The sequence below is a fragment of the Rhinolophus sinicus genome, linkage group LG09, assembly GCF_036562045.2.
Source record: "Rhinolophus sinicus isolate RSC01 linkage group LG09, ASM3656204v1, whole genome shotgun sequence".
NCBI lineage: Eukaryota > Metazoa > Chordata > Mammalia > Chiroptera > Rhinolophidae > Rhinolophus > Rhinolophus sinicus.
This window is the reverse complement of record NC_133758.1, coordinates 84,414,489-84,430,089: the sequence shown is the minus strand read 5'-3', so window position 1 is coordinate 84,430,089 and position 15,601 is coordinate 84,414,489. Positions and strand designations below refer to the sequence as shown.

General features: G+C 34.9%; 1 protein-coding gene across 1 annotated transcript in view; it reads right to left on the bottom strand.

The window, feature by feature from the left end:
- The window catches only part of VPS50 (VPS50 subunit of EARP/GARPII complex), a 115,671-nt gene that overhangs the window by 83,630 nt on the left and 16,440 nt on the right, over window positions 1-15,601 (bottom strand). The window contains exons 3-9 of the mRNA XM_019729711.2: window positions 11,480-11,602; window positions 10,238-10,309; window positions 7,371-7,424; window positions 6,475-6,545; window positions 5,719-5,836; window positions 5,602-5,637; window positions 4,375-4,457 (exon numbers count right to left, since the gene is read on the bottom strand). Coding sequence (XP_019585270.2) covers window positions 4,375-4,457; window positions 5,602-5,637; window positions 5,719-5,836; window positions 6,475-6,545; window positions 7,371-7,424; window positions 10,238-10,309; window positions 11,480-11,602 — 557 coding nt within the window. The remainder of the gene's footprint in view (window positions 1-4,374; window positions 4,458-5,601; window positions 5,638-5,718; window positions 5,837-6,474; window positions 6,546-7,370; window positions 7,425-10,237; window positions 10,310-11,479; window positions 11,603-15,601) is intronic.

Below are 15,601 nucleotides of genomic sequence, written 5' to 3'. Positions count from 1 at the left end.
AATAACTGGGCCCAAGCAACAAGGACCCCAGATCTACGCATGGGTCCAGCTAAGCAGGCCTGGTGACCTCACAGAAACACTCACTGCCTGAACACTACCACTACTCCAAACAGGGTTGCTGGGCTCCCTTGCCTGAGCCTAGAGAAAGAGACGGCAGGCACATCTTGCTAGAAAGGAGCCAAGGGGAACAGGGGAAGAGCAGTCCCTAGTCCTCCTCTATTGGTAACTAAAAGCTGTTTTCATTAGTCTATGATTTAAAGAAGTTCTACAACGTACAATTTTCATTTAACTGTCAACATTATAAGAAAAAAATAAGAGGATATTTTAATGATTATGATAAATACCATCCCTTGGTATCTGTGGGGGTTTGGCTCCAGGACCCCTGCGGAAAACAAAACCCGAGGATGCTCAAGTCCCTTATAAAAAATGGTGTGGTATTTGCACATGACCTCTATTTGCGTATAGGCTACAGCAGGGCAGGCCTACATAGGATTTCATTCAGGTGTGGATTCATTCGCGTTGCACATGGCAAATCCAAATTTAGTTTTTTGGAACTTTTTGGGGTTTCTTTTTTCAAATATTTTTGATCCGTGGTTGGTTGAAGCTGTGGATGCAGAACCCATAGATATGGAGGGCTGACTCCGTATCTCTGTTAAAGTACAGCACTCAGCAAACTAAGTTTTAACGGTATGCAAACTTTTCAGTGTATAATCCAGAATGCTTTCAGGTTCACTCAAGTAGTTTCTTTCTAATGAAATGAAAAATAATAAAGCAGTTTTGACTTTTAAAAATAACTTTCCTTGAAATTAATTTAGATAAATCTCAAGTGAAAAAGAAATTAAATTCTTCACTCAGATGTACTTTAACATAAACTCACTCTGATTCTTATTCCCAGTAAACCTCAACTATATAGCTTTCTGTCAATCAACTAAAAAATGTCAAACAATATAAAAATGTTCCCCATCAGTTATAAAAGTGAATAAAACTGGTGTTACAGTATCTTTTATTAAAGAAGATGAAACACAGCACATCTCAAGGAAGACACAAGGTACTGAAGAGGTACCCATTTTCTTTCATTTTTCAATCGACTGGGTGCATCATATTACTTGGTATTTCATATATTAAAATATATAGTCATATAACCTGAGACTTACTAGATATACAGTCAATGGCTCTTTGTGCAAAAGCAAATCTGTGAATTCTGCTTTTCCTACTTTCAGAATCGTAAGAGTCAGCCCTCAGATGTTCCATGTAATTTACTCCTAAGACCACAGGGTCGCTAACTCTACCAAACATTTTATTTCAATAGAGGAGGGATGTGACTAGGAAAGAAAAGAGGAATACATGATGTATGAAGGAAAAATTAAGAAGACAAGCAAGTATTTTATACATATTAACTTGCCTGCAATAAAAAAAAAAAAAATCACACCAGAATCCAGCAATGTTCTGAATCATGGTTTTCTTAATGGACATTTCTAAATGAAATATATATATACATATATATGTATACATATGTATATATATATACACATACATATACACTCAGCAATGATAGCAATTTATTCTATTTTTATAAATATATTTTGAAGGTTGTTTGTATTTGAAGACCCAACTATACTGTAACAGAACTGAATATGAAAATCAAACTGAATATGAATATCAAAGTTTTTAATAGTAATATAAATTAAGATAATACTTGCTATATTAATTGAATGCTTACTATGTGCCAGGGGCTGTTAAACAGTCTATATGTATTTATCTAATCCCCCAACTACCCTGTAATATAAGGACTATTGATTCACCTCATTGTACAAATGAGAAACCTGAGTGGTTAAGCAATTTCATGATTCTCTAGTCATCAACTAGAAATGAAAATAAATTTAAATGTTAAAGAAATTGAGAGTGTAAATTCAGTTGGAAATTAATTACTATTCCTATGATTATCGCAGTGTCCAATGATTTTTCACTCTGATTCACTCAGGTTCAAGCAAAGATTAAATTCTGCCTTTGGCTAAATTCTACAGCTCCAGGTAAATTAAAGGAATAAAGTGTTGATAAATCATGTCTGAATAGACTCAACTAAAGAGCTCAAGAACAGGTTCAATATTGGATTTAGAAGAGCAGAAAGAAAAGAAAAAAGAAAGAAAAATGCATAGGATAAAAAAAAGTGCATCTAATTAACAAAGACAAAAAATAAAAGGAAGTTAGAATAAAATTCCTGTCATTTTTATAGACTTAATCTGTCCCGCGTATCAGCTAACTCTATAGCTATATCCCATGTCACGTTATCTGCAAGAAGTGAACAAACTTCTCACGCTCTCCCAACTAGGAACAAAAGGGTTAAAATATGAGTTGGGGAGAAAAGCAGACCAGGTTGGACAGGATGAATGGTGGCTGGCAAAGGCAACAGTGCTGCTATGTGGGGGAGAAAAATGCTGGTGGAAACAATTCCAACTAATAGCTCCGCTCCCTGAGCCACCGAGTTGTCAGTAAATCACCAAGTTTAAAACATAACTCTAAGTTTTCCCAGTCTTCAACCTCTCACTCTTTCCCATCAATTTTCAGTTATTAAAGGTTCTCCCTCTCAATTGCCTCTCTCTCCTTTTTGTAAAATTCCCTCATTCTACACTTATACTTCAATCAAATCTGTCCCCAACAAGGTCAACTCTGATGTCTTGGTTGCTATAAGGCCAATAGACAGACATTTTCAGTCCTCATGTTGCTTGGCGTCTCTGCAACAAAGGCTTCGCAGTGATCTCTGTAATCGCATATCCACAGCCCCGTATCTTGGCTTCGCTAACTCCCCCTGCTCCCCCTTCAGGTCCTGCTCAGCCTTGAACCTCTAAGGAGGTTAGATCCCAATGCTCCCACTGCATTCTCAACTTCTTCCTTCTCTCTAAGGCCCCATCCCACTTGCGCCTTCCTCAATTCAGGTTCTTCTGGATAGATTATGTTCTCTAGAAAACCAGGGATGGTATTAGTCATATTATGTGTGGTTTATCACCATACAGCCAATTCCAAAGCAAAGCACCTGGCACAGAATAAACGCTCAGTAAATATGTAACTGCCTGAATTATGTTCACCCCATCATAAGTAAGCTGTTCTCAATATAACAGATTTATCATCACAGAACGAACTAAATGTATGTTTTGCTTTCTCAGGACCCCACAGCCCTTGTTAAAATTTTTAAATATAATCAATATACTAGAGCTCGTTCTCTATTCACTCAATTTAAAAAGTGTAAATGACATCAAGTTTTTAATAGTGACAGTTAATCACTGTCAAAATGGAAAAAAACTAAAATTTCACTGTTATCACACAACTATGTATTTCCTAACCCAATGAAAAGTGTGTTGCTTCAGTATGTATAATCCTAAAGAAAAAAATACCATAAATACTTAAATAGCATCTCTGGGGGGGAAATATCTAGCCCTTATCCTATACCCAGCAGAGACCTATAATGTGAGAGTATATTAAAAGAAAAAATCTAATTCAAAGCTGTATTAATGTTTTGGTGTACCATAATCTTTTTATTTTTCAGTTACTAGCAATCAAACATCTACAATATCAGTACGTCGTGCTCACTGTCAGAATTTCCATACAGGAGAAACTAAGGGGCTATATTCTAGGATAGGTATGAATTTAATTTGAAATGGGATTTGCTTTACAAGCACACTATTTCACTTAGATTGTACGTTTATTTATGATGGTTTCAGAGGAATGATGGAAATTACACCTGGGGATTAGAGCCTCCCCAAGGTGCTGTCACCAGTAATACAAAACCTTCATTTTAAGCAGACCAAAACCCATTAATAAAGTTAGAACTAATAGCAAAGAATGCAGTGGTTATTTTTACACTGTACATTTTATAAATAAACAAAAGATGTAACACGTTAAATACATATTTGCTTAAATGTTGCAAACATGACTATCACATAAAGTGAGTTCATACTTAAATTTTCCAAAACAAATTCTTATCGTGGTGAGCCAAACACTTGAACCATGTGGATCTGAAAACCAAACTACTCTGCATATTTATAAACTGGGTGAAGTTAAGGAGGAAGAATTCCCAAGCGATACAACGGAGTTGTGAATGGATAAATGTATTCTTCTCCACTACTCTATAAAATCAATCAGATTGAAAAGAACATGAGTTTTGGTGAGGTGACAAGAAAGGAGAGGATTAAAAAGTATCTGATCTTTCACATCTTAAGAATTATTATTTATAATTTTATTGTACTGCCCATTTATGGACAGAAATGCTAAAACACAGCACTTAATATAATATTTTTAATGTTTATCAGTGTATGTTGCACAACTCCTACATTAAAAACAGGCAATAAAGTCAGCTTTTACATTTTTATATTACCTTACCTTATACAGCTGTAATGTTTAAAAGTGCTGGCAGCTTTCTGACATTCCAGGCACAACTGAATAGCTCCTGGATAGTCTTCCTCCTTAAGATAACAACAAGAGAAGTTAATAGACTGGAAACATTTTTCTTAAAGCCCCTGAAGAAAACAAATTTCTATTCATACTCCATCCAAAAACTTACAGAACCAGAAAATTTTAATTCCTTTTAAATAAGGATTAGAATACCAACAACAGATAAATAATAAAATACAAAGAGGCAACTAGGTCCAGGCCTAAAATATATGCACAGAAAAAATATTCTGTTCTCTCAAGTACACAGTAACAGCTCTCTGAGACCATGACACAGATAAAGCCTATATAGAATTCTACTCATAAGCTGCTTCACAGGAAAGTGTTCTTTAACTGTGAACATGTCTTCTTTCAGTAATGTTTATATAAAACGTTCCAAAACCATATGCATTTTACTTGTAATCAACATTCAACAGTTCTACCTCCAAAAAAATCAATCAATATTTTTACACAAACAAATTTGGAAAAAAGTGAAATATTCATTAATAGCCTCAGAATATTTTTTAGCACCTAAACAGTAATTTAATGCCAAATGAATTTCTCATATGGATTTCTCAATCCCTAGTTTAGTGGTTAATAGTTTAGAAGTAATACAGAGATTATACAGAAAACCCTAAAAACCATTCTCCTTAAGCTCTCATCTAAATTCAAACCACTGGGAATGCGGAGATGATGACCAAATACCTACACGAAGGAGCTCCAGTATTAATGAGGAAACAAAAATATAACATTAAACTTTCATGAACCTTATAAGAGAAGTAGATCGAGAATGTTAACAAAGCATCAAAGAGAACACACATGGCTCACTCAGAAAACCAATTAATATGAGATACCAAACATACCTAAAACATGACATACACTTTAAATCACTACCATATATTAGATAAAAACAAAACAATTTATTGCTATTTGGGTGTAAATACAATCAAAAGATACTGAGGTTAACATTCCCATGTTGCTACAAACTAAACATTTCTCCAAACAAATTTTTGTAAATGAAGCATATAATGTCAATAGAAAAATGCTCTTTACATGTCTAAAAATATTCTTTATACCATATACCAATTTGAGAAAAATGCTCATCTGTGTTTTTTTTCACTATAATTTTTCTATTTAATATTACCAGGATTACCAAACTTCTAAGCCTTGTTAACTTACCTCTAGCATTTCACTTAAGCGCACATCTGTTCTTTGCTGAAAAAACAAAAATCAAAGGTAAAATCTGTTTCAACCACAAAATTAAGTTTTAATTTTTAAAAAGTAACTTGTATATACCAATGTTTTTATAGTTCGCAGAGATTTCAGAAGTCCAATCAGCAACTGACGTTTCCTTTGATTTGCAAGAAGGCCTAAACTAGCTTGAGTAAAACCCTCCTTTGCAATATTCAAGTGTCTGCAAAAGTGAACAATAAATAGTTAAAGTTTTCTACTACAATAAAAATACCACCCACAAGAAAAAATAGGCAACTAATGAGGTAGTATCCTGCATTACTCACTGTGACTACTATCACAAATTTATGTGACAAATTCATTCAACAACTCAATTTAAGCCAGCATTACTTTAAGTGTGAGGTGTGGACTGGTGCCAATCCTCAAACTATTACTGGTCCATCACAAGAAAAGTACAGAAATTCAGAACAAGCGTTTACAAATATGTAGAGCAAAAGTTGACAACAATTTTATGTTTGATGAATGTTTTTTTTCCCCCACTTCCCTAGTATTTTGCTTTTATTACATTTTACAAAACTAACAGTCTGTAACAAAAAGTTGGAAATTAAAAAAGAAAAACTGGTCTTTCACCGCAGAAAGTTTGAGAAGCACTAAGCAATACAAAAATAGTAATATTTTTAAGCCATAACTAGATCTATAGCCATTTCCCACATACCTTCTTAGATCATAACATAGGTTCCGTTAATGAATGGTATTCAACAAACCACAGTCATAATAAAAAACCAATTATCAATGATAGTTTCACAGTTTTTCTTGAAATGTTTTCCAGCTTAAAGAACAAAATATCATCAAATGCTGTACCTCCTCCCATTTGTGCAGATAACAGCCGCTAACTGAAGACCTGTCTGTAATGAGGTAACTCTTTCAAGTTCCTATGGAAAGATGAAATATAGGTTATTGTTTGAGGCATTTTGTTTTCTTTCCTATTTCTATGGGACTTTAACAAAAACTTTAGTGGGTTTCAAAGAAAAGGCTACTTGGAAAATAAAGTAGAAAAAAAACACCTGTACCTGAAAACTATTGGCATTTTTCAACAAAATTATTTAAAATGACAACCTTCAATTGATTTTCACAATGACCTATGACAAAATATTTAGTTAGTATTGCTTGTAAGGAAATTTAGACCCAACGTGCTTTTCAAAGGCATAAACAAATACTAATAATATATCCGTTTAAATGTTTCTACCCAACAGAATTTCACAACGTAATCAAGAATATGACAAATGTGATTTCTGTTTGCTAAGATGCTTTGACAATGAATGTCTTCATTTGAACACTAGTAGGTACCTCAATGGACTTTGAAGTCTCTGATTTTCTAATGAAAAAAGATTCAGTGAGACAATTCCAATTTTATCATACTCTAAAGACAGACTGTTATATTGCCATTGAGTGTTCATTAACGATCTAAGTGTTACAAAGTACATAGAAGCAATTTTTACTGGCCATTCTAAAGTTTGGAAAACCAAGACATTTCTTTAGAATCAGTTATAAATACTCTTTCATTTCTTCAGTTTGGTAAATTCCCCAAATAAATGAAACACACACACACACACACACACACACACACACACACACAATAGTTAATGTATTGCTACAGAACTATAGATAAAATTATAACTTAAAAGATTTCAACAGTTTCAAGAGTAAGTCAAACATTTTTAAAATTTCATTATTGAAAGTAACAAATATTATCCTACCTTTACGTAAGCAGGCTGCTTCTCAAGGATTAAATCTGCTACTTTTCTAGAGACCTGTAAGAACACACAATCAAACAAAAGAAGTGATAGGAAAAAACCCTCACGCTTCCTATTACATTTTACATTTAACATTTTTGCAAGAATAGTCCCCAGGTCTACCCAGTAACTTTTACAGAAGATATTGGCAGGCGTTGACCACACGTATTTCTCTGGCTACAAAATTAGTAAAAGAGATATAGCACAGAGTACACAACTTGCTCCTTAACAGAAAGTCAGTAAATGGCCATTACGACTGTGAATAATATGAGTACCACTATCTGATTTAACTAACATGCACAAAAGGGTAATCATTTTCAAGGGTACAGGATTTGCTTTTAAAGATGAACTTGTTAAGATAAATAAGTGTTTAATCAACTGAATTTATGGAGACAATATCTGGAAAACAGAGAACATCCTCGCTCCCTTTAGGTCCTTTTGCACGCCATAAGAAGACCAACAGTAATTTGGTCCTCTCCCTCTAAACAATTGAAAACACATGTTGTTTTGGAATGCTATGGAGATAGCTCAGGTTTTCTCAGTTCATTCCATGAATAATGTTAATATATGCAAGTTAGAATTAATAATGATTTTGAACATGAGACTCTTATTTTACAATTTCAGGAGCCCCTGCCAGATTACATAGGAGGCATCACGTCTAGCACAAAGCATGGTGCATGCAAGGTATTTAGTGAATGTTTGCTCAAGAAACCAAATTAGCTCCCCTTCCACAGGCCAACTGAGAACAAAATGTTACACACACATTCACTTATTGCATTAATCCTTTCATGTTTTCTTAATCTGCTTTGATTTGTATATATGTATAGATTTGTATAGATATGAATTTGTACAGATGAACCCTGACAAAAACTCACCTAATTTTACCAAATTGGGTTTTTTAAAAAAATAGATGATGCAGGCATTGTTAGTCTATACTGTGCCAGGCAGTATACCTGGTGCTTTTCCTACATTATCTCAATCAGTACTCAGGATAATCTATAGAAATGAGTTATACGCTTCCTCAGTTTCCAGCTGAGTAATCTTAAACATAGTAGTAACTCACCCATAGTCCCACAGTTAGTAAATTGCAAGGCCAGAATTAAAACCGAGGTTTATCAAATTCCAAAGGTCACTTTGCTCTACGGCCCTTGTGACGTGGCTCATTCCCAAAAGAATATTACCACACAAAGCACAGAGGGAGGAGTATGTATTTAAAGAGAAGGCAAAAGATGCCACCATTCACTAAAATCTAATTCTCTAAAAGCACATCATATTTTTACTCCACAACTCTCTAGTGCTCAAATTCCTTCCCCACACCACGGCTGCTACTCCCAGAGAGATGTCTGGGTATAATACAAAAGCAAGAGAAGTATACAGTCACGGGCTGCTTAACAATACGTTGGCTTCAGCAGGTGGTTTTGTCATTATGCCAACACCATAGAGCGCACTGACACAAACCCCGGGGTCTAGCCCACCACACACCTGGGCTGTATGGTGTAGCCTATTGCTCCCAGGCTACAAGCCTGTACAGCATGTTTCTGTGCTGAAGACTGTAGGCAACTCTGACACAATGCTATTTATGAATATAAACATATTTAAACATAGAAAAGGTAGTGTAAAAGTACGGAATAAAAGATAAAGTGTGGGTGTGCACACACTGCATGCATGTTGGTGGGGGCAAAGGAAGTGCTGCAGAGGTAGGCGTGGAGGGGAGAGTAGATGTTAGGAGGAAGAGAGAGAGGGAAGGAAAAGATGGGGAGAGAAAGGCAGAGCAGAGATCAAAGGAAACCCAGAGAGATAAAGCCTGAATGGAGGAATACGAGAGGGGGAGGCGGAGACGGAAGGGGAAAAAGATAGGGAGGAATGGGAAGAAAGAGATAAAGAGAAAGAAACAGAAGGAAGGGCAGTGAGTTTCCCCCCAGCCCTCTCCTCTCGCCCCCACTTCCGGGCCCAGCCTCCAGCAGGCACAGGGCAGGTGGACAAGCATGCTGAGCCTCCTCGTCTATTTAGGAGTAAATTCACATCTTGGATCCAGCCTTTCCTTCCAACATTGCAAACAAATCTTTGCTTATAATCCATATGGGATCTTTGCGTATGCGGTCAGTCTGACTGTAACGTCATTCTGCGGTGCATGACTGCATCTTCCTTTGTCAGATGTATTATTAAAAATCGTATCTTAAATTCAAATAAATTTATTACTACTGCTCCTTTAATATTAAAAAATTAACAAGACCACATACTATCCCTATTTAATCTTCTACAGTATAGTCTGAGTTTTATAAAAGGAGTTCAGCCTAACATGAGGAAAATACAGAATCACAGAATTTTACGGCATTAGAGAAAACGCAGGCTTAACCCATCACTTCACAGACAAAACGAGACTCAGCAAGACTAAGTGAACTGCCAATGTCACATAATAAAACAGTGACTGGAATTACGACTTTCTGAATCTTAGCCCTAGATTCTCTTTGGACCTACTTATCTTTGAGATAAGAAAACTCAATCACAAAACTACAGGTAGTTTTGCAAACCAAGAAACCTAGAGATACTTAGTAATCTGAAAAAAAAGTTCAAAATTATTTGATCACATTTAGAATACCAAAGAAAGAACTATAAGTTCTAGAAGCAAATCTGTCAGGTACCAAATATGACGGAAACTGAACAAGCATTAAATTTTAATATAAATGTATCATTTGAGTCAGTCATATTAAATAATAAGATTTGTTTAATATGTTAATATATTAGTTAAACCATAAAATCTGCAAACATCACACCTCTCTGCTCTGTCTCATTTAGTTTTCTCAGGAAAAAAATGTGTCTTTTTTACTTACTGCAGCTTGCTGTTGTTTCAACTTGTCTCTGTACTCCTCTAATTCTTGCAAATTGAGAACAGGAGGGAGCTTCTAAAAAACAAATCCATAAAGGAAAAGTAAAAAATAAATTGTTTAACTTGGTTTCATTCACCGGCACACCTCTTGACTTAAGAACTATAATCTGTGCGTACAAAATACTGTCCCATCCCATTTCCGCCCATTTCTCCTCTCCTCCCATTTCCCCACTAGACTGCAGACATGAAAACCTCCACACATGCACATCTTTGTTACCCACCCCTCTATCTCCCTCTGGAACTTGAGGGATGCTCAAGTTCCATCCCTCATCCCCTATCTCCACTGCTGCAGCCTACACATCCAGGAAACCGCACTACCATCGGGACCCCTGGCCCCGGGGCTGGGAGACACTGCTTTCATGGCCTGTGACAGGAGAATATGAGAAAAGTCCCTCACCCCAACCCCCCACTCTACCAGCCACAGGCGGATCCCCACCTGTCTTATGACAGAACTCAAGACATATTTCCCCTCTAATACTATAAATGGTAACTAAACACTATGTTGTAATGATGACAGTTGTTGGAATACATTCTAAATTATACATTGGCTTTCGGAGGATAGTGTGAAAAACTAACAAAACTGTACAGCATTTAACTTGTGAAACTCCAAGTTAAGCTCCAAGTACCAGTCAACTGACTGATGAAACTTCAGGATGAATTGGGGAATGACTTTGTACGTGCTGCATATAAAGTGTTATATAGGTACTGTATTTGGTCTTGTCTAAAACCAAATTAACTATTCTGATTTTTTGAAGTTCCTATAAATTTAAAATGCCAATGTTGTAAACATTATGGCATACGGGTATTTATTATGACTAAACATGATATAACTAATTATGTAAATATACATTTATCATTAAAAGTCTTAGAGCTTTTCTAAACATATTTAGTCAACATAAAATAAGATACAGGCAGCATACTAACATGGTTAAAAACCAAAAATACGGATATGTTTCCTGGACCAATATTCTACAGCTGCACTTAATTTTACATTTTTAAAAATGATGTCATCTTTAAACAATGCTAACAGCAACAATGCTGTTCATTTAATTACGATATGGTCATTATAGACCAATCCTGGTATCAAAGTACATAACGCCCCTAAAAAGCATTCAAATCTCACTCACAAATTCAATCACTAGAAAAAAATAGGCTTTAGATAGGTTTTAATGAAATTTTTTTTTACCTCTAGCTCATATTTAACAATATCAAATGAATCTGTAGAAAAATATACTTGTTCAATACTATTAATTAGTTCTTGTTCAGCTTGAGGGTCACTAGGCTGTTCTCGAAGTTCTCGGAATTCCTCCTTTAAGAAAAAAAAATCATAATTACAGTACTTATAGCTATTATAATTCTATCTACATGGAAATAAATAATCATCTGTCTTAAATCTCCTGGGAACCATTCTGACCAAGGAGACAAACTTACAGAAAACAGGAAAGTTCATTGAAAATTAGGCAATAGCCGAACACTAGAAATTAAAAGGACCAGTCAGTTTGAAGATTCAGATTTTACTTTCAATTCCTTGTGTGCCAACTAGTAGTTGAGAGAACTTAGATGTTTAACAAAATGAAAAAAACCAATGTAATCATCTAGTATCTGTCATACATACATATCACATATATACACGTTTTCATCATTTAACGTCATTCTAAAATCTGTTTCACCAAAGATTAAACAGGGAACATCTCAATGACTTTTGGGTCACAACCAGAATCGGAACCGTGAGCAGCAGACATCCTTTCTTCTGCTGAAAATCTCACTGCTCAGCTAAGAAACCCTGGCTCCAGAAAAGGTTCACAAAAGGTTCACGTGGCTGTGCAAGTCTATGAGATTTCCTTCAAGTGTATTTACTAATACTGTAATTAATGATCGGATTATGAACCTAAAGCTCTGTATTTGATACAATGCTTATTTCTAATGATACAAAATGGGGTTTCAGTGAATTTATATAAAGAGCTTGACAGACAAATCCCTACCCCTAATGTCAGCATCTTATCCTACACAATTTCACTGCATAATTAGATAAGCCTTCAGTTAACTGAGAAATTTCAGTAATCCAGATACCCACTGTCTGCCACACTAATTAATCAAGACATTATTATAGACATAACAAATTAGCCATTTGATTTTATGTTCAAATTAATCTCAAATGCATTTAAGTACACAAAAAGAAACTAGTATTTTAAATCATTTTGCAGTTATTAAAAGAATACTTAAAAATTCTTAATGAATCATCACTAACTAAATACACAAAAATTATCTGGTCAACTAGAGGACATTATTTTTCCAGAGGTACTCTAGATTATTTTATTGTAAGGCATATTTTTCAATTATAAAGAAAGCTTCATATTAAAAAAAGCCTTACAGCTTATATATCCCTTAGATTTTAATTTATATGTCAAATTTGTAAAACTATTCTATAAAATTATCTCCTCTTAGTAGATTCAAGCTAAAATATTAGAGCAATAAATCTGAAACTCAAGAAAATATTTAACTACTTAAATTTAAAATTGCAGTAAATTTAAAAGAGAATAAATACAACAATATGTAAAAAAATAAAAACTGCATATAATCAAAAGTACATGAAATAGAAAATGCTTCTTCAGTACTCAAACTCAATTTACAGAATACACTAACAAAAAAGGTCAAAGATACAGCCACCACCGATTTCGCATCCAGTTAGTTACTATGAGGACAGTAAGAAACCATTGTCCTAGCAGGCGGAGCTGCATTCCTGTGAGGTTCAGCTACAACACACTAATCTGAGTAGCACTGGACAACAGCACTGAGGAACAGACTTGGGTTAAACCTACACCACCTGCAGAAGGTTCCCACAGGCAATGTCTCCCTGCATCCGATGGAAATTTGAAGTAACAGTGAGCCATGAAATAGAGATCAGCAATTCCTGGCAATCTCCCTCCCTAAAAGTCCACGGGCATTTGAGTATCAGCTTCAAATGCTGCAAGCTGAGGGAATAAAACCCAAATGAGGATATGGCAATGTTGCCTCCCTAGGAATTCCACGGCCACTAGCAATAAATGTACTTGGCACCATTCAAAAAAAAAAAATGAAGATTATGAAAACTGCTAAGATTGAAAACCATCAGGTATGGAGCTAAGCCAAAAATTCAAATACACTGCAATGAATGACCACTTTCATCTTAAATATATAAATGCGAACCTCCACAGAGATTCTCCATATACTTACTAACCAATTGATCTAAAGGTAAAGACACTTAGGTTTTAGTTGCAACTCTGCTATTAACCTTGGGCAACTTACTTAGTCTCTCCCTGCCTAGCTTTCCTCACCCATAAAGGACACATGGACGGACGGATGGACAGACGGTCACACACGCGCGCGCACGTACACATGTATACGCACTCTCAAAATGACACTGAAACAAATATCCAAAGTTATAAGAATGCCAAAGGGAAAACACCATTTCATTTATAAATATCTCACAAACGTACATTTCACAAATGTGATGAATCTGTAAAAAGAGTACAATCTGTATATGTATCTAAAAGGTCAAATGCCATTCCTTCCTAGAGAACTAAGCAATTATATCACAGAGAACAGACAAACCCATATAATTTCAAAGAACTGACATGTAACACTTGACACTCTAAGTAAACTGGAATAGGAGAGGAGGAATAACACCAACAAAGGCGGAAAAAGAAAGAGCACACAAAGTAGGATTCAATCCAAATCAAATGCCCAACACTATATTCCTATAAAATATCCTCCTCTTTCAAACAACTTAGTATTAATAGCTGCTGTGTGAAAGCATAAATCTGAACTCCTTCAGACAAACTTCATTCTGCTTAGAATCCCGATCACCTTCTAATCCCACTGCACGAGGAGGCTCTAAGACTGTTTCTCCTAATCATTCCTAAATGCTTCATTGCTGTTTGCTGAGATTTCTTCTTATTCTCCATCATTATGCTCTGCAGTGCCAAGGCACACTATAGATAATCACTCATCAAACTAAAATTAATTACACAGTGAATTACATTCTTTTTTTTAAAAGGAATATAAGAAAAACAAAGGAAACACAACATGTTCTTGTTCTGATAGTGAAATTTTTCCACAAACTCTGAATAAAAGGTTTATCTCTTCTAAGTAGAAATAAAAATAAATGTTAGATGATTTTAGGGATCTTTTGTGCATGCAAACTAGAAAAAATTAACAGAGACATCTAGATTGCATATTCTTAACACAATTACTCCCTAATTTTGCCATTATATAAACTGGTTAGTAGGACTGGAAACTTACAAAAATGCATAATTCTTTAACTAAAACAGAAACAAATTTGCAAACCAATATGTATGTATGAGGTAAAATTTTACATAAAATTAACAAAAGATTTCCTACAAAAATGTTTAAAATGCAAAATCAGGGAAATAGAAAAACAAATGAAACTCCTTATACCATATTAAAATATGTGACTATATTTTTAAAGTTACAATACTATTAGATACTTACGCTAAGTTGGGAATAAAATACTTCAGTCTTACTAAATATGACTAAAAATTTTCAAGGATTTTATTTTTATAGTAAATTTTATGTCACATAGTAACTGAAAAAATACATAGTATCATTAGTAGTAGTATAACTGCTCTGTAAAACTTGAAAATCCAAAAGCAATTTGTCAACAAATACAGACCATCAACTGTGCCACAAATTGCCTGCTAATGGTAGTCAACTACACCTAAAACAAAAAGTACATCAATGTCAGCCCAGAATTAAAGCTGGAGAAAAACTACAATTGAAGTAATAAATTACAAAGGGGCTAAAACCAAAAGTTCCTTTGGCAAAGTACAAATCAAATCTCTCTCCCATACCATCAATAGGAAGTAACCTGCCTACCTTCAAAGCTCTATAACCTTACCTTTCCCAGTCAAGTCATATATTTCAATTTAACAATTTTTTTCAATTCCCAGAATGTAAAAATTCTCCACAGTAGGTCATACAGAAAGAAAGATAAGTAAAATATAGCTTTTCCCTCAACTAGTTGCTAAAGTAATCAGGATATCAGATGAATAAACAATAACAATGTAAGGCAGAACTTAAGGGAGATACAGACAAAACAAAGGGAATCAACCACAGTGAGTTCACATCTGAGAGAAGAGGTGGCATTTACAGAATATGAGAACAGGTAAATTTCAAATTTGAGAAACTGGGGGAATAAGGTTACAAATATAAGATAAAGAATGAGTAAAAATATCATGGTGGGAAAGCATACAACAGGTTAAGCAACAGAGAGTAGCTTCCTGCAGGGTAGAAAAATGTCATGGGGGAG